The sequence below is a fragment of the Urocampus carinirostris genome, chromosome 20 (genome assembly GCF_059441175.1).
Source record: "Urocampus carinirostris isolate Australia breed hairy pipefish chromosome 20, RoL_Ucar_1.0, whole genome shotgun sequence".
NCBI lineage: Eukaryota > Metazoa > Chordata > Actinopteri > Syngnathiformes > Syngnathidae > Urocampus > Urocampus carinirostris.
This window is the reverse complement of record NC_142368.1, coordinates 8956329-8981516: the sequence shown is the minus strand read 5'-3', so window position 1 is coordinate 8981516 and position 25188 is coordinate 8956329. Positions and strand designations below refer to the sequence as shown.

Below are 25188 nucleotides of genomic sequence, written 5' to 3'. Positions count from 1 at the left end.
GTTTTTCTTGTGTTCTCTCTGCATCTACTTTAGAAAATGATATGCAAATGCACGATCTTGGAACGCTCGGGAAAGTCTGGAAGCACAAAGTTATTCGATGCAGGCTTCTGATTGGCTGCCGAGTATGCAAATTAACAAAGGAACCGAAATTTCCAAAACAAACGCAGATGCACGCCATGGGCGTCCGGGCAGACGTTATTTCAGACACTGATATACATTTATTTCTACATATGGTAAAGTGGGTCCTTGTCAAGGTGGCCGTTTTGGATGTAAATCCCTCAGAATTCTGTATTATGTAAATAACTTGTTTATATATTCCTAAATACAAAAACAATCTTTCTCACACACACACACACACACACACACACATAAAACGTTTCAATAATCAGTCTAATTATATCTCTTGTACGTTTATCAATCTTATATTCTTTTATTGTGAAGTCGTGCTCATGTGTGCTGTTTTCCCTGACGTATAATAAACCACGCCCACGTTGTGGGCAGGCTCTCTCTTTTTCTCTTTCAACCAACATGGAGGCTGTGAGTACTTTTGCTCCTGGTATCACGATTTAGTTTTTAACAATATATGTATTTTATCTGTGTAAAGACAGCCACCAAGGAGTCTTAATAATGACTATCTCTGACAGTCCTCCATAAATCAAACCCTCTACTAAAAAATGCATACAAGTCTCTCCAATTGTATATTATATTAATACGTTAGTGCACCACTAGAGTGAACTTGACCACATGATTGTGTTTCAGTCAACCTCTTGTGCCTCGAGAGAACATAACAGCCTGGATGAACGCCATCGGCCTCGTCATCACAGCTCTGCCGGTAAGACGTAGCCCCGGTGCCGAACACCCGACTGAATCTAAAGTGGAATCCAATTCTCGCCAGGAACCGTACTGGATCGTTTTGCACGACCGCATCGTGTCGGTGATGAGCTCTCCAGCACTCACTTCGGAGACCGCGTGGCCCCGGGATCCCTTCGCCCTGCTGGATTTCGCAGCGTGCCACCAGAGCTACAGCGAGATCGGCTGCAGCTACGTGCTAGCGCTAGCGCACGCCGTTTGGCACCACTCGTCTATCGGGCAGCTATCGCTCATTCCCAAGTGAGTCCACCAATTCGGGAATACCCTCTGTTTTAAGATTTTTGAGGCACATAGAAGTTACCTCAGATTACCAAGAAGAGGACGCCAGAGGTCCACTAAAAAAATGTAACGATCAGTCTCATAATAGTTGTGAAGGATCTACTCCAGGCTTGTCAATCCAGCCCGCCATAAATGTTTTGAGTAAAGAAGTGAGTCACAATGTCTTTTCTATCAAAAGTTATCATTTTTAAAATAAATGTTAATAAATGTCTGGCTGAGCAGTAAAGGACTCTTAGCTTTTACAGTGGAACCTCGGTTTTTGAACGCCTCTTAATTCGAATGCCCAAAAATTTCGAGAAATTCTTGCTTCGCTGTTCGCTCGAAAAATTGGAGTTCCAATGCCGGTAATGCGTGAGTGCGTACGCTGGGGTGCGATGCTGAGCGGCGTACGGCTGTTTTAGCCCCTCATTATGCCTCCGAAGAAAGTCAGTGCAAGCAGCAAAGTTGCTACAGGTGAAAAAAGAAAAGTAGTGTGTACAATTATTGCTGATCTTGCCTGTGCCTTCTGCTGACCACCACAAAGGTAAGAAATCCTATTCATAATTCTTTATCCTTTTTTTTTTTATTTTTACACGTTCATGTTAGCGTAATCTTTTGTACGGAAGATTACGATAACGCGAACGTACGGTTAGCCTGGGTTAGCTTTGAGTTTACGTTAAACATTCAGTAAACATTGAGGGTGTTGGAACGGAGCCCAACATTCAGGGTGTTGGAACAGAGCCCCTTTCCAATGAACCGCTCACCACTTGTGGTGGAGACCCGGGTGCTAAATGACTTGTAAACGACCTGATTTTTTTTTTTTTTACACGTTCATGTTAGCGTAATCTTTCGTACGGAAGATTACGATAACGCGAACGTACGATTAGCCCGGGTTAGCTTTGAGTTTACGTTAAACATTCAAGGTAAACATTCAGGGTGTTGGAACGGATTAAAACGATTTACATTATTTTTAATGGGATAATTGATTTCGGTGATTGAACAAATCGGTTCTCAAACAGGGTTCTGGAACGGATTATGGTCAAGAACCGAGGTTCCACTGTAGTAGGCCCAGCCTAATAGTTTGATCTGATGTAGTCTAATCATAACTTCTATGCACTGCTACAACCTTTATTTTGTAATTCACCTTTTTTGTAAGAACAACTTTCACTTCCGTGGGAGGGGGGGCGAAGGACAGAATAGCAGGACAGGATTCATCTTTGAGACGGTTTTCAGCGCAGGGGGCATGGCCACTTGGGGTACTGGTGTCCCTGAAAAGAAAGCGAGGCGTTGCTCGCCACCTGTCTTTTAAAGTGACTTCGTGACAGCATGGACCCCCGGAAGCGTACAACGTAGCAGGGCTATCCTCGACCTACAGCAGCCTCATTGTTTGTGTCTTCTCCACGTTCAGGTTCCTCTCTGAAACATTGAAGCCGGTGGTTCAGACGGAGTTCCAGCTGCTCTACGTCTACCACCTGGTCGGGCCGTTCTTGCAGCGCTTCCAGCAGGAAAGGACACGCTGCATGCTAGAGGTAGTAACACCTTTAATATTGGCACTTTGATTATATATCTGGAAATCCTGCAATATGTCGAAATAGATGTGTGAATGAATGAATACCTACAAATATATATATATATATATATATATATATACCACAGCCACATCCCCCTAGTGGGAGGTGGCTAGAGTCATTTCTGACTCTTTTTGGGAGATTGATTCAGAGGAGGGGATTCCCAGCCCCCTCGCTCAACCCAACTGAGGTGTTGGGAGACATTAGGTGACCAGACCCCCCAATTCCAACCCCTAATGCTGAACGCCAAGCAGGGAGGCGCAACGGGTACCAATGTTTAAGTCTTCGGTATGACTCGGCAGAGGCTCGAACCACAAACTCCCAGTCTCGGGGCGGGCGCCATACCCCCATGGCCACCGAGCTGGTTACAAATATACAGCATAGAAATAATTGAACACATACTAAACCAAACAATACCACGTAAATACAACTATGACGTAAATACAACTTATTCATGTATTTATAATTTTCTTTCCTCATTTATTTTTGAATTTATTTTGACGTGTATTTTGTCATTTATTATTTTGGTATTTATTTTATTTCTATATTTTGTCGTATATTTTGACATTTATTTTAGTATTTTGTTTTGTTTTTTATTTGTATTTTGTCATTTATTTATTCTAGTATTTTGCCGAGTATTTGGTCGTGTAACTTTACTTTTTATTTTTTATTTTATTTCGGTATTTGTTTGTGTATTTAGTCATTTAATAAATTTGGTGTGTTGTATGGTTGCGTATTTTTTGAGTATTTTTCTTCTATTTTGTCTTTTATTTTTGTATTTTGTGTACTTTTCCATTTATTCTGTCAATTTGTTTTCTGGTATTTGGTCAGGTATTTTGTCATTTTTTAAAATGGGTATTTTGTCGTGTGTTTTGGAGTATTTTCCGTGTATTTTGTAGTTTATCTATTTTGGTATTTGGTGTACTTTTTCTTTTATTCTATTTTTTCCCCTGGTATTTTGCCGTGTATATACTCATTTATTAAATTTGGTATTTTGTCATGTATTTTGTCGTCTATTTATTTTGGTATTTTGTGTATTTTGTCGTGTAACTTTTCATTTTGTCCATTTTTTTTTCCAATATTTTGTCGTGTATTTAGTCAATTTTTTAATAAGGTATTTTGTCGGGTAATTTGGGAGTATTTTCCGTTTATTTTGTCGTCTATCATGTCACTTTTGATTTTGTCAATTTTTTATCCAGTAGTTCTTCGCTTGTTTAGTAATTTTTTTAATGTTTTGGTATTTTGTTGTGTATTTTTCGAGTAATTTCCGTGTATTTTGTCTATTATTTATTTTCGTATTTTGTCACTTATATTGTCGTGTAAGTTGTCGTTTAGTAATTTATTTTTGTCTTTAATGTCTGTATTCTTTCCTGTATTTAATGTGTTATTCTGTCGTGTATTTTTTTTATTTTTTTGTGGGTTTTTTTTTTTTTTTTTTGCTTTGATATTCGTTTTGTTGTATATTTTGTCATTTATTTGATCACTTATTTATTTCTGTTTTTATTTTATCATCCATTCATTTGGGTATTTATGTTGTCATATATTTTGTCTTTCATTTATTTCTGTATTTATTTTGCCATGTATTCTGCGATGTGTTTTTTTCATTTATTTTGTAATTCATTTGTGTTATGAGGCGGCCCAGTTGCCTGAGCTTCTCACCTATTGGTTGATCGGTGTCGAACGAATCGGCTTCTCCACCAATGGGTGAAAAGCTCAGGCAACTGGGCCGCCTCCTCATTTGAATAACATTTTGTCGTGACAAAATACACGACAAAATACCCGAGTAACTTCATGAATAGCTTATATAATGAGGTATTATTCGATTTATTCATGTGTTCTATAATTTGTACAGCATATATGTTTTGGTTATTTACATTTTTCTACACATTTTATTGCATGAGGACGATTCATGTCGATTTGTTGACGTAACGTGGCGTTTTATCCGCTTTAGATCGGCGTGGCCTTTTACGAGATGCTGCAGATGGTGGACCAACATTGCCAACATCTCAACTACATGGACGCCATCTGCGACTTCCTCTATCACATCAAATACATGTACACGGGAGACAGCATCAAGGAGCAGGTTAGTAGGAGCACTACAATCTGGAGTCGTTTAAAGGGACAGTGTGTATGATTGAATCGAAATCGAGTACAGACGCTCCCTTCTTACGACTATTTGACTTACGAAAAACGGTCGATTTGGGGGAAAAAATCTGGATGTTGAAAAATATCCGGACAAGCTGTAAGTTAGATTTTGTATTGTGTGCCACTTTCCGCCGCTACCAGCGTGTGGCGCTGTGAGAGTTCACCCAGCATCCACCCCGAAGAAGAAATCCAGCTTCCTCTTTCTAGTTCTGTGTAAACATACTATACTGTATCTCCAGCGCGCTAAGAACTTTGACATTTTTATTGTTTAATATCTGGTGCATCCATTCAATACGTTTGGTGTCAAGTGTAAAGAAGAGGCGAGCCGTTTCTTTAGAAATGAAAGTGGAATAAGAAAGCTTGATGCGGTTGAGAAAATGGTTGGATTGCTTTTTTTCGGCCACTTTTTATCACATAGGAGGAAGGCGACTAACTCTTTAAGCTCATCTTCTAAAAGTAAGTTAAACTTCTCTTTATTTATCTTTATAGAGCATATTTTATGAAATGTTTATTTTTTTTAGTACAAAACAATACAGGTTACTTGTATAAACTTTTAACATACAAAATATAGCACTGAAGTAACTTACGAACAATTGTCCGGAAGCTATCTTGTTTGTAAGTAGGGCAGCGTCTGTACTATAAAGCACAATCGGGAATACAAGTCTTTATTACCGGTTTATCCTGGGGTGCCACGTCCAATCTCATCGTAAACAATGTCCACTTCGTTGTTATCAATGACAGTAATGACAATTCTGATTTACAATTCTTGGTAAAAATTGAAATTTAACCACATCAGCAAAATGTCAGATATCAGGTTGTAAAATACATCAAGAAAATTGGTGAATATTGATTTTGAGGATTTGGAGAATTACAATACAAACATTACCTAAAATATGAATCCATTTTTAGAATAAGTGACCATTAATTTGATTAGTGGATATACGCCTTAAACAAACCTTTAAAACTTATAATCACATTAAAACCGCCTTAAAGGGACATTGTATATTTTTTAATGCCCTCCTATTTTATTTTTTTTACAGAATAAGCAAAAATTGATGAATTGTAATTTAAAAATGCATTTATTTGACATAAGATGAACTACACCTAATAATTGTCCGCCATCTTGCAGCCCCAAAATAAACCCTCCCAAAAATGGCCGGGCAAATCAATGAAAAGAAAAATAGTGGGTTTTGGTCACTCAGTCACATTAGTTTGTATTATTCCTTGTGCTTTGTAGAACTAAACAATAAAGTGATATATAATGGTCAAATATTGCACAGTGTCCCTTTAATGCAGTGTTTCTCAAATCGTGGGGTGCAAGGCTCCGTCAGGGTAGGGCGCATTTGAGTTCTATTAGATAAAGTGCAATTGCAACTCCACTACATTAGGGGGCAGTGGCGCTTTTGTTGGCAGAGTGGGTGCTCAGTAATGAGCGAGTTGTCTTAAGTCATGTTTATTTGTGACGCCCTTAATCTCAAGGAGTCTCATAGGGCTGCAGAGTCTATTGCAAACTACGGACTATTATTACACCGTACCCTGATCTAAAACCTACACGAGGGCAAGGAAAAACTCAAAACCTCAACATGAGGAAAACGACGAAACTCCACATGAGGTAATACCCCTTACTGAGCATTCAGGAGGTAGAGCGCTCTGCTTGAGGCCGAGGGGTCCGAGCTAAATGTATAAGTATCTTTGGGCAAGACACTGAATTATTTAGTAATTTCACATGTTTTGCAGGGGATGCCTGCAAAACTAATGAAATATAAATTAAAATATTCACAGACCTACAAAAGATTATAAAATAGAAATGAATTTTAGCTTTTTACAGACTGAACAGATTTAAATTTGAACAACATCACCAAAATCCATGAAAATGCAAAACAATATAATGCAATTTAGAATATGAACTATATAGTGATATAAATGATTATATGCAAAAAATAACTAATAACAATTCTATATTAACCAATTCAGACATGGATCATCTGAAAAACACTAAAAATATAAATTAAAAGAAGTCAATCAAAAAGCAAAAGATCAGCAGTCTCTGAGATTGAAAGATTGTAGTCTGCTTCGGAGCAATCAATGTCATTAAAATGAGTCCAAATTTGGCTTCTTTTTCCGCTTTTTATAATAAAGTACTTTCTTTTTTGCCCTTCGCATTGAACTCCATTGTTACCTAACACCTATAAAGCCCCTTTTGTATTTGTAAACAAATGTGACGTATTGACGCAGCGCGTGCATCGTTGTAGCAGGATGGCAGAATTCATGTCAGTTTATAGCACACAAAAAGACTGTAGATCAGGGGTGTCATTCTCATTTTAACTCGGGACACACACACGATAGAACAAACATTCTGTGGGGGGCCGGACTAGTAGATTAAAGAAATAGGAGAAAGTGGGAGGGAAAAGAAGAGAGAGGGCGGGAGAGAGTGTAAGAAAAAAAGAGAAGTTGTGAGAGAGGGTAAAAGAAAGAGAGAGGAAGAAAGAAATCCAAACAGAAATAGAAAGACAGAAAAGGAAAAAAGGAAGTTAGAGCAAGAGAGGTTGAGAGAGGTAGAAAGGTAGAGAGAGAGAGAGATAGAGGGGTAGAGATAAAGAGGTGGAGAGAGAGGTAGAGAGACCTGGCTTTGGCAACATCAAGTTGATACATTTCAACCTGCAGCTTGTTTTTCTCTTGAGCTTCTCTGAGGCCGGATTCTATCCCTTAGTGGGCCTGGTCTGGCCCGCGGCCCGCCTGTTTGACACCTCTGCTGTAGATCCTAGATAGGAACGGCTCAAATAGCACAAAGTGGGTGCTCTAGCAGCAAGATAGGGACTTTGTTTTGTTTATCAAAGTCGACACAACAAAAAAAACCTTCTTTTGATCGGTGTTGGATTCCTTTCTTTGATGATACTGGAAAAATTGGCCTTGAGAGTGCTTGAATTTGACCATGAAGAACTGTAGGAACCCCGTTTAATGTCATTGTCTGGTGGCCATGCGACACGCCTCCCTCGCTTTCCCCGCAGGTCGAGAAAATCATCGTGACCCTCCGGCCGGCCATGAAGCTTCGTCTGCGCTTCATCACGCACAGCAGCAAAACGGACACAACAGCGGCGGCACCCTCGGCCGCGCACCCCGTCACCATCAACACGGTACCCTCGGCCGCCACCTCCGCAACTCCGCCTTTGCCCTCGTCCACCATGGCAACCCCTTCCCCTTCTTCGTCACAACTCGCCCATCCCGCCATGTAAACCTTTTGCTCATCAGCAACAGAAAAAAAGAAACCCAACCGCGTTATTTTTTTAGCGTCATGAATCACGGTGTACGATTTTTGTATTTGCTTTTTGTATTTTACAATAAAAATGGACTCCAAACGAAAAATGTTTTTTGCGTCAAGAGACGACAGAATGCGTTAACAGTTGTCACAAAGGAATTTATTTTGTATCGCTACAAAGAGGGGGATCCCTATAACATATGCGCCCCCTACTGTTTCAATGGAGATGCCACACAGCTTCTTCGTATTTACAGACATGAAAAGTAGCACGAATATCACTCGAAGATTCAAACGTCACACCGCCGTTATCTCTTTTTCACGACAAAATAAGGCAAAATACTGGCTTTACTCTGAGCTTTAGAAGTGGGTGTAAAACATAAAGCCCGCGGGCCGGATAAGGCCCGCCAATGGGTTTCATCCGGGGCCCGCGAGACTGCATTTAGGAAAATGGAGTCCCAAAAATGGAAGAAAAATGAACGTGGGATGAAAAAGACAAAAGCAGACTTCTTGAAGTCTGTTTGACATTATTCCTGGGCGGGAGGTTGAGCCTGGTCATGGACTCATGGGGGCGCTCTCACCTCACAAAAACCCGGACCCCACCAAGCCACCCACAGAGGACTTCTTGGAAGAGTCCAGGTCGCGCTTCACAATATCACTTCCTGTTTGTTGTGATTTAATGGCGTCGAGTGGGTGGGGGGTCGGAGGGGGTGTTAGTCAGTCTTTTAAAAAAAGCCATCGTAGTAACCTTTGACCATGGGAAGACCATACACTTCGCCTCTTAAGAGAACGGGCCGGCCTGGTTATGTTTTTCTGCAAACACATAGAACAAACAAGACAGTCACAATATTGTGTGTGTGATGTGCAGTCAGGGGAGGCTCATGAGGCTGCGCCTCACCTGTCATTTTGGAGATACAATAATCCCTCACGGTATCGCAGTTTTACTTTCCGTAGATTTTCATCGTGCATTCTATTCTGCATTCTGATTGGCTCAACAGTTGCCCCGCCCCTTTTCTTCTGCCTGTGCATCAATTAAGTTGCATTCTGAGTTGTACACGTACAGAAAACCCCTTGACAAAACTATATTACATGCGTGCAAAACTTTTTCAATTTCAAGTTTATCTATAAGCTATCATTTTCCCCAAACTACGGCCCGCGGGGCACATGCGGCCCGCCAGGCTTTTTCATCCGGCCCGGTAAAAAAAAAAAAACTCATATTATAATGAGATTATATATCAAATTAAATAAAGTACTTCTAATAATTTTTGGTGCCAACTTTGTCCCTATTCTTTGTGTGTTTACAACCAAAATAACACAGAACTACAACAAAACTAAATATCAAATTTCGTGCTTGAAAACAGGGACTCAATGAATAATTTTGCTTTAATAAAAAAAAAAATCACTATAAAATTCCTACAAAAATATGAAAGAAATACTACTATGGAAATACTTTAAAAATACTTCTACAGTAATGAAACCAAAATACCACGAAAATAATACAAAAATACTTCAGAGATATTACTACAAAAGTATCAAACATGAACTATGAAATAATACAAAAATACTACGGTGGAAATACTTATAAATTACTTCTATAAAAATATTTTTTAAAATAGGCACCACCAGGCTGTACTTGCCCAAGACAAACTAGGGGAAATGGTGCCCCTACGACCCGAGTGGCTAAGGGATCCGTCCAACCAACCAACTATGGAAATACTACAAAAATCCTACTGGGGAAATACTTCTACAGAAATAATAAAAAATGCACTATGGAATTGAAATACCAAAAAAATACATCTGCAAAAAATACAAAAATCCGACTGCAGAAATAACTTCAAAAATACTTCTACAGAAATAAAATAAAAAGTACTATGGAAATACTATGAAAATACTGCAAAAATACATTAATTCTACAAAAACTTTAGTACTATTACATAAATACTACAGAAATATCTGACTGCAGAAATACTCCAAATATACTATTGTGGAAAAACATAAAAAATACTACTGTGGGAACACTTCAAAAATACTTATACAGAAATATTAAAGAAAGTATTGTGGAAATACTTCAAAAGTACTTCTACAAAAAAAGTACTGTGGAATTGAAATATTACAAAAATACTGTAAAAATACATCAGTTCTACAACAACTACAGTAATATCACAAAAATACTAAAGAAAAACTACAAAAATCTGACTGCGGAAAAACATAAAAAATACTACTGTGGGAACACTTCAAAAATACTTATACAGAAATATTTAAAAAAGTACTGTGGAAATACTTCAAAAGTACTTCTACAAAAAAAGTACTGTGGAATTGAAATATTACAAAAATACATCAGTTCTACAACAACTACAGTAATATCACAAAAATACTAAAGAAAAACTACAAAAATCTGACTGCGGAAAAACATAAAAAATACTACTGTGGGAACACTTCAAAAATACTTATACAGAAATATTTAAAAAAGTATTGTGGAAATACTTCAAAAGTACTTCTACAAAAAAAGTACTGTGGAATTGAAATATTACAAAAATACTGTAAAAATACATCAGTTCTACAACAACTACAGAAATTTCACAAAAATACTAAAGAAAAACTACAAAAATCTGACTGCAGAAATAACTACAAAAATACTAATGTAAAAATACTTCTACAGAAATAATAAAAAATGTCCAATGGAACTACTACCAAAATACTGCAAAAGCACATTAATCCTACAAAAACTTTAGTAATATGACATACATACTACAGAAATACTCCAATTACAATATTGTGGAAATACATCCAAAATACTACTGTAGGAACACTTCAAAAATACTTCTATAGTTTTCTTTTAAAAAGTACTATGAAAATACAACAAAACTAATGAAAAAAATCCTACAAAAACTATAGTTATATTACATACATACTACGGAAGTACTACAAAAATCTGACTGCAGAAATACTCCAAATATACTATTGTGGAAATATATAAAAAATACTACCGTGGGAACACTTCAAAAATACTTATACAGAAATATTTAAAAAAGTACTATGGAAATACTGTACTACTATTGAAACACTACAAAAATACAGCAAAAAATACATCAATTCTACAAAAACTTTAGTAATATTACATAAATGCTTGTAGTATACAAAACTCTGACTGATGATATACTCCAAATATCTCGATTGTGGAAATACATATTACTGTGGGAACACTTGGGAAAAAATGAAAAATGTACTATGGAAATACTACGAAAATACTGCAAAAATACATTAATTCTACAAAAACTTTAGTACTATTACATAAATACTACAGAAATATCTGACTGCAGAAATACTCCAAATATACTATTGTGGAAATACTTTAAAAATACTTCTACAGAAATAAAAATCAAAATTACTATGCAAAAATACTACGAATGTCTGACGGCATAAATACTACAAAAAGAACCCCCAAAAACAGTAATACTACAAAACTTAATATCAAATTCACGGTATTTTAATAATTTATATTTTAAAAAAAAATAGTAATAAAGAAATAATAACATGTAGATGTATTTCTATTCATCCACGTATCTCACCTGTATTGCTGAAAGGCGTGAGTTTGATCTTGGCCTTGGAGGTCCAGTAGGCGGCGCTGGAGCCAAAGGAGCCGGAAGAGGAGGACTGGGCCGCCTGCTCCGAAGTGGCTTTCTTCGTGTTGTTGTTGGTTGCCGTTTTACTCCAGTCTGGATCACGTGACAACAAGCGCTTTCATTAGCGCTCCGGTTGTTGATTCCAGAAGCTTTACCCTTCCAAATTGGACATCTCTTTGATTTATTTCCTTCCCATTTCCTCAATATTCCTATTCGTCATGAACATTTTTGTGTTGGACACACAATTCCTTTTGCACTTCTTCGTCTGTTCTTGCCTTCATTTCCCTTTCTTTCTTTCTTACTTGGTCTTTGTTAATCCCTTTTCTTTTATCTCTTCCTTCATCTTTCTTTTCATTCATTCCTTCCTTCTTTTCCTCGCTCTATTTTAATCTTATTTCTCTTTTCTCTGTTCCTTCATCCTTCTTTTGCTTCTGCCCTTCTCTATTTTTTCCTTCTTTCCTCTCTTTGTTTCTCTCTTGCTCTTTTCGTCTCTTATTTCCTCTCTTCGTTTTCCCTCTTCATTCCTTTAGTTTTTCCCCTTCCTTCTTTTTGTCTTTTTCTATTCCTTTGATCTCTCTCTCCCATCCTTTCTTTCTCTCCTCTTTCTGTCCTGTCTTTTTTCTCTCCTCCTGTCCTGTCTTTCTATACTTCTCCATAGCTCTTTGTTTCTCTCTTGCTCTTTTTTGTCTCCTTCCCCTCTCTTCTTTTTCCCTCTTCATTTCTTTATTTCTTTTCCCTTCCTTCGTTTTGTCTTTCTCTATTCCTTTGATCTCTCTCTCCCATCCTTTCTTTCTCTCCTCTCTCTGTCCTGTCTTTTTTCTCTCCTCGTCCTGTCCTGTCTTTCTATACTTCTCTATAGCTCTTTGTTTCTCTCTTGCTCTTTTTTTGTCTCTTTTTCCCTCTCTTATTTTTCCCTCTTCATTCCTTTTTCTTTTTCCCTTCCTTATTTTTGTCTTTCTCTTCCTTTGATCCTCCACCCTCCCTCCCTTCATTTTCTCTTCCTTACTTATTTCTCTCTCTTCCTTTCATCCTTTCTTTCTCTCTTCCTTCCTTAGTTCTCTCTCCCTCCTGTCCTGTCTTTCTATTGTTCTCTATAGTTTTCTAAGCTCTTTTTTCATGCTATTTCCTTTGTTCTTTTGTTCCCTTTTTATTCTTTTTTTGTTTTGTTTTCCTCTTTACTCTGTTTCTTTTTCATGCTTTTTCCTTTTTTTGCTTTTCTTTCTCATGTTTCTTTTCTCTGAGGTTTTCACTTCTTTTTTCTAGCCTTTTCTCTTTTTCTTTCTTTTTTTAATTTTTAATTTTATTTTTTCCTTGTTTCTTTTCTGATTTGCCCTCTTTTTCTTTTTTTATTTCCCCTCCCCCTTTTCTAGTCATTTTGTGCATAATGTTACATTATAATTGGTCATATATGGATCATTAAAGCAACACAAAAATCTGAAGAGCTGTTTGAGAGGCAAAAGACCGGCAGACAGTCCATGCTAGTGTCTGCTGACATACACATCATACGAATGGGATAGCATATGCGCTGCCCAGACTGCCCTCATTACTACATCCAATTTTCACTGCCACTTCTCTGCCCCTCCTTCAAACTTTATTGATAATACTGATCAGTGAATAATTTCAATATGTTTGATATGAAAAGGAAATAGTTTAATGCTAACATAAGTTACAATGAGCAATGCTAACCACAAGCAAAAGGCTCATGGGAATTAGCATCACCTTAGTTTGTTTTATAATTTGTAGCACTCATTTTTGGTGGCTGTGACACTAAACGAATGAAAAACTTTACCCGAATGATCCGAGAGTCTGAAGCGAGCGCAGCAAAGAGACCGTCTCCACTGCTTCTGGACGTTCTCTTTGAGGGCGCAGTGGAAGAAGAAGATGAAAAGTCCTGCGCTCACAAAAAAAAAAAAAAAAAAAACATTCCGAATTATTTTTATGATTTTTGTGAGGCGCCATTTTCTTGATGGTGTTACCTTGTAACGAGTTGAAGATTGCAAAGAGGTAGACGAAGACCAGGCTGACCGGCCCCCAGGCGAAGAAAGCAAAGGCCCACGTCATTCCCAGCAGGAACGTCAGGCTGACCACGCTGCGCAGGTTGCGCACCACCTGGTAGGGGGCGACGGAGTTACAAGGGCACATGAAGAAGACGGCGCTCGTATCGGGAAGAGCTTGTATCAATGGCCGCTCGTATCAAGGGACGCTAGTATCAAGGTGCACCTGTATCAAGGGGGCGCTTGTATCAATGGCTGCTCGTATCTCGGCGCGCTCGTATCAAGGGGGCGCTCGTATCAAGGGGGCGCTTGTATCAATGGCTGCTCGTATCAAGGGAGGGCTTGTATCAAGGGGCTCTTGAATCATGGGACACCAGTTTCAAGGTGCACCTGTATCAAGGGGGCGCTTGTATCAATGGCTGCTCGTATCTCGGCGCGCTCGTATCAAGGGGGCGCTCGTATCAAGGGGGCGCTTGTATCAATGGCTGCTCGTATCAAGGGAGGGCTTGTATCAAGGGGCTCTTGAATCATGGGACACCAGTTTCAAGGTGCACCTGTATCAAGGGGGCGCTTGTATCAATGGCTGCTTGTATCAATGGCTGCTCGTATCAAGGGGGCGCTTGAATCATGGGACACCAGTATCAAGGTGCACCTGTATCAAGGGACGCCAGTATCAAGGTGCACCTGTATCAAGGGGGCGCTTGTATCAATGGCCGCTCGTATCTCGGCGCGCTCGTATCAAGGGGGCGCTTGTATCAATGGCTGCTCGTATCTCGGCGCGCTCGTATCAAGGGGGCGCTTGTATCAATGGCTGCTCGTATCAAGGGAGGGGTTGTATCAAGGGGCTCTTGAATCATGGGACACCAGTATCAAGGTGCACCTGTATCAAGGGGGCGCTTGTATCAATGGCCGCTCGTATCTCGGCGCGCTCGTATCAAGGGGGCGGTTGTATCAAAGGCTGCTCGTATCTCGGCGCGCTCGTATCAAGGGGGCGCTTGTATCAATGGCTGCTCGTATCAAGGGAGGGCTTGTATCAAGGGGCTCTTGAATCATGGGACACCAGTATCAAGGTGCACCTGTATCAAGGGGCGCTCGTATCAAGGTGCACCTGTATCAAGGGGGCGCTTGTATCAATGGCCGCTCGTATTTCGGCGCGCTCGTATCAAGGGGGCGGTTGTATCAAAGGCCGCTCGTATCTCGGCGCGCTCGTATCAAGGGGGCGCTTGTATCAATGGCTGCTCGTATCTCGGCGCGCTCGTATCAAGGGGGCGGTTGTATCAAAGGCCGCTCGTATCTCGGCGCGCTCGTATCAAGGGGGCGCTTGTATCAATGGCTGCTCGTATCTCGGCGCGCTCGTATCAAGGGGGCGCTTGTATCAATGGCTGCTCGTATCAAGGGAGGGCTTGTATCAAGGGCTCTTGAATCATGGGACACCAGTATCAAGGTGCACCTGTATCAAGGCGCGCTCGTATCAAGCGACGCCAGTATCAAGGTGCACCTGTATCAAGGGGGCACTTGTATCAATGGCCGCTCGTATCTCGGCGCGCTCCTATAATTCGGGCGCCGTATCATTGGGCGCTTGTAACGAGGGAGTGCTTGTATTGAGGGGCTCTTGAATCATGAGACACTAGTATCAAGGGGCGCTTGTATCAATGGCTGCTTGTATCGAGAAGAGCTTGTATCGACAGGCGCTCGTAATTCAGCGCGCTCGTATCATTGGGGCACCCGTATCGAAGGAGTGCTTGTATCAAGGCGCTCTCGTATCAAAGTGCACCTGTATCAAAGGGCGCTTGTATCAATGGCCGCTCGTTTCGAGAAGCGCTCGTATCATTGGGGCGCCGTATCATTTGGCGCTCGTATCAAGAAAAGCTTGTATCAAGGGGCGCTCGTATAGAGTAGCGCATGTATCGAGGGGATGCTCGTATCAAAGGGTGATAGTATGAACGGGCGCTCGCAGTGTTCTCGTTTGCTTGCGTCCCTGCGTCCTAAACGCATCATTTTTGCTGGGGACGCATTGTGTCATATCAATGTGCGTCCCCGGGACGCAACTTTTTTGACACCAAATTGTCATTATTACCCGATTTTTTTTTTTTAACAAAGATTTACCGCACGCCAAACTTTTCGTCAGGCAGATTCGCCATTCTTGTTTTGGTCTCGCGCCGAACTCGGCAAACGAGATCTCGTTGCTTCGAGATAACGTCATTGTTTTGGGGGTTGTCGGGTGAAAGAGAAGTATGCCTCCGAAAAAACAGTTGGTATTAGGTGCAAATCAAAATAAAATTGTTAATGTCGGTAATAAGTCGAAACATAATGCGGAAAGTGATACCAGCGGCAATAATTCCGGCACGAAAAAACGGCGGAGAAATTCTTCACAAGACCGCGAAGGCAAGGAAAACACGTGTTTTGAAGCGAAAGATTCGACGAAAGAAAATAAACAAAAGAATACTCCGAGCAAGAAAAGGACTTTTCTGCCCAAATGGACTCAATTATATTCCTGGTGACGCTATGAGGAGGATGATAATGGATTGGACCTTTAGAAGGCATTACAACTGTGGCGGGACAGCAAACCACGAAGAATACATGAAGCGCAAAATCAGGAGTGATAACTTGCTTTGTATTATCAATTAACTGTGATGATTAAACTGCATGAATATCTCTCATCGAATCAGCCGTACCGCTTATCCTCATTAGGGTCGTGGGGGGGCTGGAGCCCATCCCAGCCATCTCCAGGCAGTGGGCAGGGGCTATATTTATATTATATATTTGTCACCGATTTACAATTTCAACCTCGATAACACTAAATTTTGGGGACCCATAGATCTCTGTTGGGACCCATAAATTTTTGAGCATGCGAGTCCCCGGGACCCATCACTTTTCACTGAGCTCGTATCGAGACGCGGTCATTTAAAGAAGCGCTCATATCGAGGAACGCTCATATCAAGGGGCGCTCGTATCGAGGGGGCGGTGGTATCAAGGGGCGCTTGTATCGAGAAGGGCACATATCGAGAAGCACTTGTAACTAGGGGCACCCGTATCGAGAAGCGCTTGTATTTAGGGGCACTGGTATCAAGGGGCGCTCGTATTGAGGGAGCACTGGTATCGACTGCCGCTTGTATCGAGAAGCGCTGGAATCAAAAAGCGCTGGTATCGACGGGCGCTTGTATCGACGGGCGCTCCCATCAAGAAGCGCTCATATCGAGGGGCGCGCGTATAAAGGGGCGCTTGTATCAAGAAGTGGTAGCAGGTATTAATAGGCGCACGTATCGGGGCTCGCCGGTATCTAGGGGCGCTCGTATCGAGAGGCGCTTGTATAGACTGGCGCTCGTATTGAGAAGCACTGGTATCGAAAAGCGCTGGTATCGAGAGGCACTTGTATCGATGGGCGCTCGTATAAAGAGGCGCTTGTATAGACTGGCGCTCGTATCGAGAAGCACTGGTATCGAAAAGCACTGGTATCGAAAAGCGCTGGTATCGAGAGGCACTTGTATCGATGGGCGCTTGTATCGACGGGCGCTCCCATCGAGAAGCGCTCATATCGAGGGGCGCTCGTATAAAGAGGCGCTTGTATAGACTGGCGCTCGTATCGAGAAGCACTGGTATCGAAAAGCACTGGTATCGAAAAGCGCTGGTATCGAGAGGCACTTGTATCGATGGGCGCTTGTATCGACGGGCGCTCCCATCGAGAAGCGCTCATATCGAGGGGCGCTCGTATAAAGAGGCGCTTGTATCGATGGCCGCTTGTATCAAGAAGAGGTAGCCGGTATTAATAGGCGCACGTATCGAGGGGCGCTCGTATCTAGGGGCGCTCGTATCAAGAGGCGCTTGTACAGACTGGCGCTCGTATCGGGAAGCACTGGTATCGAAAAGCGCTGGTATCGAGAGGCACTTGTATCGACGGGCGCTCTCATCGAGGGGCGCTCGTATTAAGAAGTGGTAGCTGGTATTAATAGGCGCACGTATCGAGGCGCACCGGTATCTAGGGGCCGCTCGTATCGAGAGGCGCTTGTATAGACTGGCGCTCGTATCGAAAAGCGCTGGTATCGAAAAGCGCTGGTATAGAGAGGCGCTTGTATCGACAGGCGCTTGTATCGACGGGCGCTCCCATCAAGAAGCGCTCATATCGAGGGGCGCTCGTATAAAGGGGCGCTTGTATCAAGAAGTGGTAGCAGGTATTAATAGGCGCACGTATCGAGGGGGGCTCGTATCTAGGGGCGCTCGTATCTAGGGGCACTCGTATGGAGAAGCGCTCGTATCCACCTTACCTCCTCCCGCAGCGTTCGACTCCCGCGTTTGCCGTTGCGCCCGCAGATCTGCAGCATGACCACCACAAACATGGCCACGTTGAGAAGGAAGATGAGGCAGAAGTAGCCCACGCACGCCACGTAGAACACCACATCGCTCCGGATCCAACAGCTGAGATGAGGACAGACACCGTTAACTCTCGCAAGCTATTGAAATAGCACAATATTTATAGTGTCAGGTCAACATTCTCTAGCTCATGTATGATATAGGAAGCTATATATCAGTGGTGGGCCGTCAGGGCCTGCAAAGCCTTCTCTGCTGGCCTAAAGATTGTCAATCATGTGATCATTCATTTTTTCCAGGAATACCGATTAAATGTTTCCGTACCCTGGGTGTCTACAGTATGTGTATGTTTACATATACACACACACTTGCACACAAATTGAAGTGTATATGGAATGCCACAGAAACCCCAAAGTACCCCTCCACAAAACAACCTATAGTCCTCTCACATCATTGCAGTAACCAAGCCCTTGTTTCTCCTGGACTATGTTTTTTTCCCCCCTTTTCTTCCTTTAAGTTTCAACCGCAGACTGAAAACTCAAGCCTCTGGAATAATTGGAAGAACTCTGCCCGGGGAAGTAAAAGCCCACATTAAACCACATTTGCATATTACCCTATTTTTATTAAAGTGTGTATTTTATGTAGCACTATTTAAATACTCTATATCAACACGTTACATTGGATATTTCTGTATTCTATTTCTATTATTTTATTTTTCAACACAAGGATACTACTGGAAGTGTTAATTTCAGACATGGGACCAAGTCACACATGTGCAAGTCTCAAGTAAGTCTCAAGTCTTCACCTTCAAGTCCCAAGTAAGTCCCAAGTATTTTTTTCTTGGGCAAGTCAAGTCACAAGTCAAGTCCCGAGTCTTAGATTGCCAAGTCCAAGTCAAGTCACAAGTCATAAAAACAGCGACTCGAGTCGACTCGAGTCCAAGTCACTAAGTCTCAAGTCCCCATGTCTGGTTAATTTCCCTACAGGGATGAATAATCTATCTATCTATTGACTAATGTATTATTGCAAAGGTTTACCTTTTTTCCTTTGTTTCTTTCTTTTTTTCTGGATTATTTCTGATTTTTTCATTTTTTATTTCTCCTCCTTTTGTTTCTTTTTTTTCTCAGCTTTTTACTACTTTTTCATTTTGGTATATTTTTCTTTTTTGTTCTATTCCCTCCTTCCTTTAAGTCATTTTGTGCATAATTTTACATAATATTTGGTCATATAGGGATGAAAGAAGCAAAAACAACCCGAAGAGCCGTTTTGGACCCAAAAGAGCCGGTTCTTTTTAGTGAGCCGAGCCAAAGAAGCCGGTTCTCGAAAAACTCTACTAACTTTACTCAACTTCGTTCTCCTTTGACTTCAAAATACCGCATTTAGGACACAGCGTCGGGGAAACCTGTGTATTTTTACCTTCATGCACCGTAACTTTGACCTAATTCGCTTCTTAATTAGCAATTTCGAGCCCTGATTTTTGTGAGCTGGCTCGATTTGTGTAGGAAGTAAATTACATTTGAGCAAAACCGCTATAAAATATACGTACAACTGCGACGGCCCTTCACCAAACTGTGCATTGCCGTACTCCTGGGGTCCATAAGAGTTTTTATCCACCACCAGAACCAACCCCACCACGGCGGCGGGAATACCTGGAAGAAAAATCAAATACTCGTCTTACTACTCTTCCTTCGAAGTAGACAAACAATCAAACAGTAACGATACAGTTAAACCGAATTTCTGAAAATGTGAGAACATGCTCACCCCAGCCCAGGAGGCAGAACTTGAGGATGTATCGATGCACGTAGGTATTGAAGACTTTGACCAGGGCGATGTACATGTGCACGGATTCCAAGCCCATCCACGTGAAGGAAGTCAGAAGGAAGTAGTGAAGAAGAGCCGCCGCCATCAGGCATAGCGGCGTATTGCGTTGCCATGACAACCAGCCGTTCAGCAAAAAACACATGTTGAGGAGCAGCAGCGAGGCGCTCAAATTCATCAGGATCTTCGACGGGTAATCCCGACGTAGCTTCCTGCCCGGGGGAAAAAAATGGATTTTTCAACCCGTAGCTAGAGAGTAGCCATGGATTTAAAAAAACAAAACAGCGCGAGTGGACGCTGGATTAAAAAAACAAAAACAGGCCTGGCAGCAAGCCTGAAAAATGATTGACATTTTAGGCCCGACACAACCCCAATTACGGGTCGGGTTAGCCCAAACCCAGCCTAAAATTCAGGTCATGCCAGGCTTTTTTTAAAAAATTGTCCACCCGTCATTGTTCTATGTTTCTATGAGGATCCGCGCACGATCTTCAGCACGGTCGAACACAGAGAAGGGAGCAGAGTCATGCAAAATCACCTTCCCTCCTCCCGAGTCCTCACAAATCAAATACAGAGGCTGCCTTACTTACTAACGAGATGGCCAAATTAGATGAGCAGCCATCTTGACTACTCTTGCCTGGTCCCCCAGTATCATTTTGAGAGAGATAGTCAGTTCGACAACACGTGTTGAGGATTTGTGTGTTTCATTGCCTTTTTTTGCAGATAATATCAGGTCTCAAAATCTCTTCTTACTGTTCAGTCAACCGGTGCTGTCCTGATTTTGTTAAATGGGACGGCATCTCATTTTATGGCGATTTAGTGTGTTTTATTGCCTTTCTTGCCAATAATGATGGGTCCCAACAAAGTTAGTGATGTGGAAAATAGAGACAAAAATTGAGTAAGATATAATGCAAAAGATGAGAATGGCAGACCCTTGTACACCATAAAATGGTTTGAAATACAGACTCTGCCCTACCTACGGACGATTGTTTGTAAGTTGAATTTGTCCGTAAGTTGCTTTAGTGCTATATTTTGTATGGAATGTAGGTTTAAGGTTTATATATGTATGTTTAAGACTTGTATACGTAACCTGTATTGTTTTTTACTAAACAAAAAAGCGATCCAACACTTTTATCAACCGCACCAAGCTTTCTTATTCCACTTGTATTTCAAAAGAAACGCAGGTGGGGCGCGTCTGTATGAAAATTTGGGTTTTTGTCGGACTTGGTTGCTCAAATCAAGTTAATTGTACGGGCTCAGACTGGTTCGGGCTTTTATTCATTTTCGAACTGGGCAGGATTTTTTAAGCCCGATCTTACCGATACAACATCTGTAGCATTTTACACTTTTTGATATTAGACATTTCGGGCAAATGGTGCGATGGGCAAAAAAACGTACTCAAAGGCAAGGTAAGTCAGCAGCGTGGCGGCCGAGAAGATGGCCGAAACGCCGCAACCCACGAACGTGATGAAAGTCAGGATGCGGTTGTGACGCCGGTCAATGTGCGGAGACACCCCGGAAATGTCCTGAAGACGAAAATAAACAATAAAACTGCCAGAAAGCAGAACTTCAGACCTTTCCTCATCTCACCATGAGGATGCCAAAGTGGGTCAGGTGGTCACACAGGCAAACTGTTTTGTTGACTCCGGATTCTTTGGACACCTGGCAGCCATCGCCGTTCCAACCTCCGCTACCACCTAGTGGTCAAATGCAAAATCTCAACACACAGTGACGATATATAGTAATCCCTCGCTGTATTGCCGTGTACTTTTCGCGCTTTTGATACTTTGCGGAGTAATCTGAGTTAGAAGGTTTTTATTCAAGTCTGAATTTGTTTTTTGCAATTAAATGCCTGCAAAACAGGTAAGACAATAGCTTGAAGCCTTACCTAGTATAATTGTACTTACGATAGTCTCTGCTTACGACAGGGTTGGGTTCTAAATGCGGTATTTTGAAGTCAATGTTGAAGTAGAACGAAGTTGAGTAAAGTCAGTTGAGTTTTTCGAGAACCGGCTTGTTTGGCACGGTTCACTAAAAAGAACCAGCTCCTTTGGGTCCCAAACAGCTCTTCAGCTTGTTTTTCCTTCTTTAATCCCTAAACGACCAAATATTATGTCAAAAATGCACAAAATGAAGGGGGGGGGGGAAATAGAACAAAAAAGAAAAAAATACCAAAATGAAAAAAATGTGAAAAGCTGAGAAAAAAACGAAACAAAAGGAGAGAAAATTTCAGAAAAAAGCCAGAAGAAAAGAAAGAAGCAAATAAAGGGAAAAAGGTAATAGAGAACAAAAAAACAAGATAAAAGTAACAGCTTTGAAAAAATAAACACAATGAGATTTTTTTTAAAAAGGAACAAAAAAAAAAAACAGGGAAAAGAGGAAAAAGTTTGTGTTGCATTCAAATAATTTCCAATTATACCAGGTCAATCTTGTTGCCAACATTGTACTTCCACTAAAAAATGTAATTAAATACACTTCTGTATCGTGCAACCAACTAAATAAGCCCCCCAAAATGTTAGTATTATGCGACAAAAGACACCAGGAAAAAAAAATGGAAATCTTGTGAAAGAATTGTAAAAACAGGCCCTGCAATCTTTGCAATCGTACATGAGTCAATTCATTCAAAAGTGAATAATTTTGCATTGCCGGAAACTCAGCAAAATGTAACTTGATGTCAAATTTTGGACATGTTTGATAATTAATTATCTTGCCACACTTGGGATTGCTGTTGCTCACTGTTGTTTCAAGCGTTGCTCACCGACTTTGTGTGAACGCTCAGACCCGTAAGGAAAATTACAGGGAACACCACTCCTGCCAAGACTGTATCATACTAACGCCAAATCCATTCCTCATGAAACGGATGACTTGGATTTTGTATCTTAATCACCAGGGAGACCTGGCTCAACTCGAGGATAGCATCGGGTAGCTAGCTGGCCGCTCTCCACATCACTTTCTTACACCGAGAGGAGAAACTTCGATCGTCATCGCTCACCATTCATACTGAAGTCCCAGAAAACGCAGACGGGGCTGAGGATGGTCTGAGAGTAAGAGATCAGTCGTCAAGGCGATGCAAAATGTTATTTCGGGGAGGGACAAAAAAACCTGACCAGCTTACCTGAGGAGTCAGATGGCTGATGCGAATCTCGACAGGATCTTTCAGGTTGCTGATGCTGCGATTCAACACGCTACTCGCCACCACGTAGCTGATCAGTGCGCGACCGTCCTGTTCCAGCTAACGACAATCGCAGATGCTAGTGAATTAAAAACTCAGGGTTCTCCAACCTTTAACAAGCGTCCAGCTACTTTTTGTAACTAAGTAGCGCAAAGGGCACCGAGGTGGTTGTGAATATCAAAAAAAAAAGCAACTTAGCTAGATAGCTTTATAGTTAGCTAGAAAAGTAAAGAGGTAAAAAGCTAACAGTGAGCTAGCTAAAAGAGTAAAAAGCTAACTAAGTAGCCAGATAAAAAGCTAAAAGAAAGGCTAGCTAGCTGTAAAGGAGGCCAAAATTTAGCATAATAACTATCAAGAAAAAAATCAAATGTGAGCTAGATAGCATGCAATACCTGTAAAAAGCTAGCTAGATAGCTAAACATGTAGGAAAATACAGCAGCTAGCTACAAAGCTAAAAAAGTAGCCAGATAGCTAGCTAAAAAAACCTGCAATTTTTTTGCTAATTTGCTTTATAAAACCCATATATTGGAGTTTAGTTTGTTGTATTTCCTGTAAAATAAATCAATAAAACATGAATAAATGTGTTCAATACATGAATAGATTCTCATTTTATTTTCTTAATTAATTGCTTTAAAATAACGATCAATACTTTAAAATATTGTACATAAAGCTACATCAGTTGTATTTTTAAAATAACATTTTATCATGTTATTACATTGTTATTTCCAGGTTAATTCTTAAAATTAGGGTTAAATAGTCTCAGTCAACCAACTAGAAAATCACAATGACAAAAGAAACTAAATATGAATAAAATGACCAAATTTTGTGCAGGCTTGGGGAGTAACGGAACACATGGAACGGCAAAAATGATGTTTGGATTTATTTTCATTTTGTTTCTGTCGCATTTGATGCTCGTTTTGCCGAAGATCAAAGAGATCAAAGCCAGGAGAGAAAGCTTACCACGTGTTGTGAGTCATCCTCTTATTCATATTTAGTGTCTTTTGTCTTTTATGAGCATATTTGGTATTGGAGTCATCCAAAAGTCATTGAAAGTAATCCAGCTAAAGTAACCCTACCCAACCCTGATAATACACGAGTAAAAAAATCAGGACCATAGAAACGTGTAAGAAAGTTGAACTATGACCTGGAAGAGGTTCGTGGTGCTGAAGAACAGAAAGTTGATGCGGGTGGGCAAGGACGAGTCGACCCCCGCGAGCAGGGAAGGCGGTAGAGTAACCTGAGCCAAGGAGTTCATCTGCTCCGATTGAAAGTCGACCTGAAAGGGAAAAAAAATCGCTTTTGGAAATCCGCATTTGCGAGCAACGCGGGGGCGCCGGCGCCACCTGGGGGTCGGTGGAGTTGGTGGGGATGAAGGCGCTGAAGGACGTCCCGTTGAAGGCCGAGGCGTTGAAGGCCGACACCCCCAACGTCAGCCGCCTGGAGCTGATGCTGACGCTGGGGCCTTCGAATTGCAATTTATCCAGGAGACGCTCCACTGCCTTCAATGCCCTACCGACAAAATCACACTGGTTTTGCAAAATCAAACTATGTACAGTGGAACCTCGGTCTTCGAACGCCTCTCAGTTCGAAGAAATCGGAGTCCGACCAAAACTTTCCAGAAATTCTTGCTTCGCTGTTTGGTCAAAAAATCGGAGTTCGAACGCCGGTAATGCGTGAGTGCGAACGCTAGGGTGCGATGCTGAGCGGCGTACGGGTGTTTTAGCCCCTGTAGGGGAAAATGCAGGTTCGATAGTCTTTTAAGTCTTCTCTTACGTGATTTAATCAAGTACACGAAGGCTTGCCATGAGGGGGAGCTCTTTATTTCGTCATCCCAAAGAACTCAGAGAACTCCAGACATAACAATGCTTTTATAGCTTCAATTTGAGTACAACCCAAGAGGCGGCGGAGATCTGACGTCTCAACAAGGAAGATGTTGTCGTACCCTTATTAGGACATGTTGTTCGCCTCAGTTTGCTCAGAGGGACCTTGCAGGTCTCATGCCCTTTTAGGGAAACTCAACTGTCTTGCCAAGGACCTTCTTGAAATGATGTCAACATTCCCTCACTACTGTAAGCAAGTCTTTCTACATTTCTAAATGTATGCAACTCTATTCTACAAATGCAAGTCTATTTTCCACAACACCCCTTATTATGCCTCCGAAGAAAAGTAGTGCGTACAACTATTG

The 25188-nt window shown here is 41.2% G+C and overlaps 2 protein-coding genes across 5 annotated transcripts in view; one reads left to right on the top strand and one right to left on the bottom strand.

The window, feature by feature from the left end:
* med23 (mediator complex subunit 23) overlaps positions 1–8799 on the top strand; it is a 43752-nt gene extending 34953 nt beyond the window's left edge. Inside the window, exons 27-31 of one of the 2 annotated variants that reach the window (XM_088325719.1) lie at positions 760–832; positions 896–1110; positions 2537–2657; positions 4648–4779; positions 7850–8799. In XM_088325719.1, coding sequence (XP_088181845.1) covers positions 760–832; positions 896–1110; positions 2537–2657; positions 4648–4779; positions 7850–8074 — 766 coding nt within the window. In that variant the 3' untranslated portion in view covers positions 8075–8799. The remainder of the gene's footprint in view (positions 1–759; positions 833–895; positions 1111–2536; positions 2658–4647; positions 4780–7849) is intronic. The other variant, XM_088325720.1, reaches the window with a different exon arrangement.
* The window catches only part of adgrg6 (adhesion G protein-coupled receptor G6), a 77456-nt gene continuing 60509 nt past the window's right edge, over positions 8242–25188 (bottom strand). For all 3 annotated transcript variants that reach the window (XM_088325721.1, XM_088325723.1, XM_088325722.1), the window contains 13 exons: positions 24347–24512; positions 24148–24279; positions 22947–23063; positions 22824–22869; positions 21422–21528; positions 21230–21357; positions 19778–20046; positions 19563–19665; positions 17974–18124; positions 13694–13826; positions 13507–13608; positions 11664–11810; positions 8242–8907 (listed from right to left, as the gene is read on the bottom strand). In XM_088325721.1, the coding sequence (XP_088181847.1) occupies positions 8876–8907; positions 11664–11810; positions 13507–13608; positions 13694–13826; positions 17974–18124; positions 19563–19665; positions 19778–20046; positions 21230–21357; positions 21422–21528; positions 22824–22869; positions 22947–23063; positions 24148–24279; positions 24347–24512 (1633 nt within the window). In that variant the 3' untranslated portion in view covers positions 8242–8875. The remainder of the gene's footprint in view (positions 8908–11663; positions 11811–13506; positions 13609–13693; positions 13827–17973; positions 18125–19562; positions 19666–19777; positions 20047–21229; positions 21358–21421; positions 21529–22823; positions 22870–22946; positions 23064–24147; positions 24280–24346; positions 24513–25188) is intronic.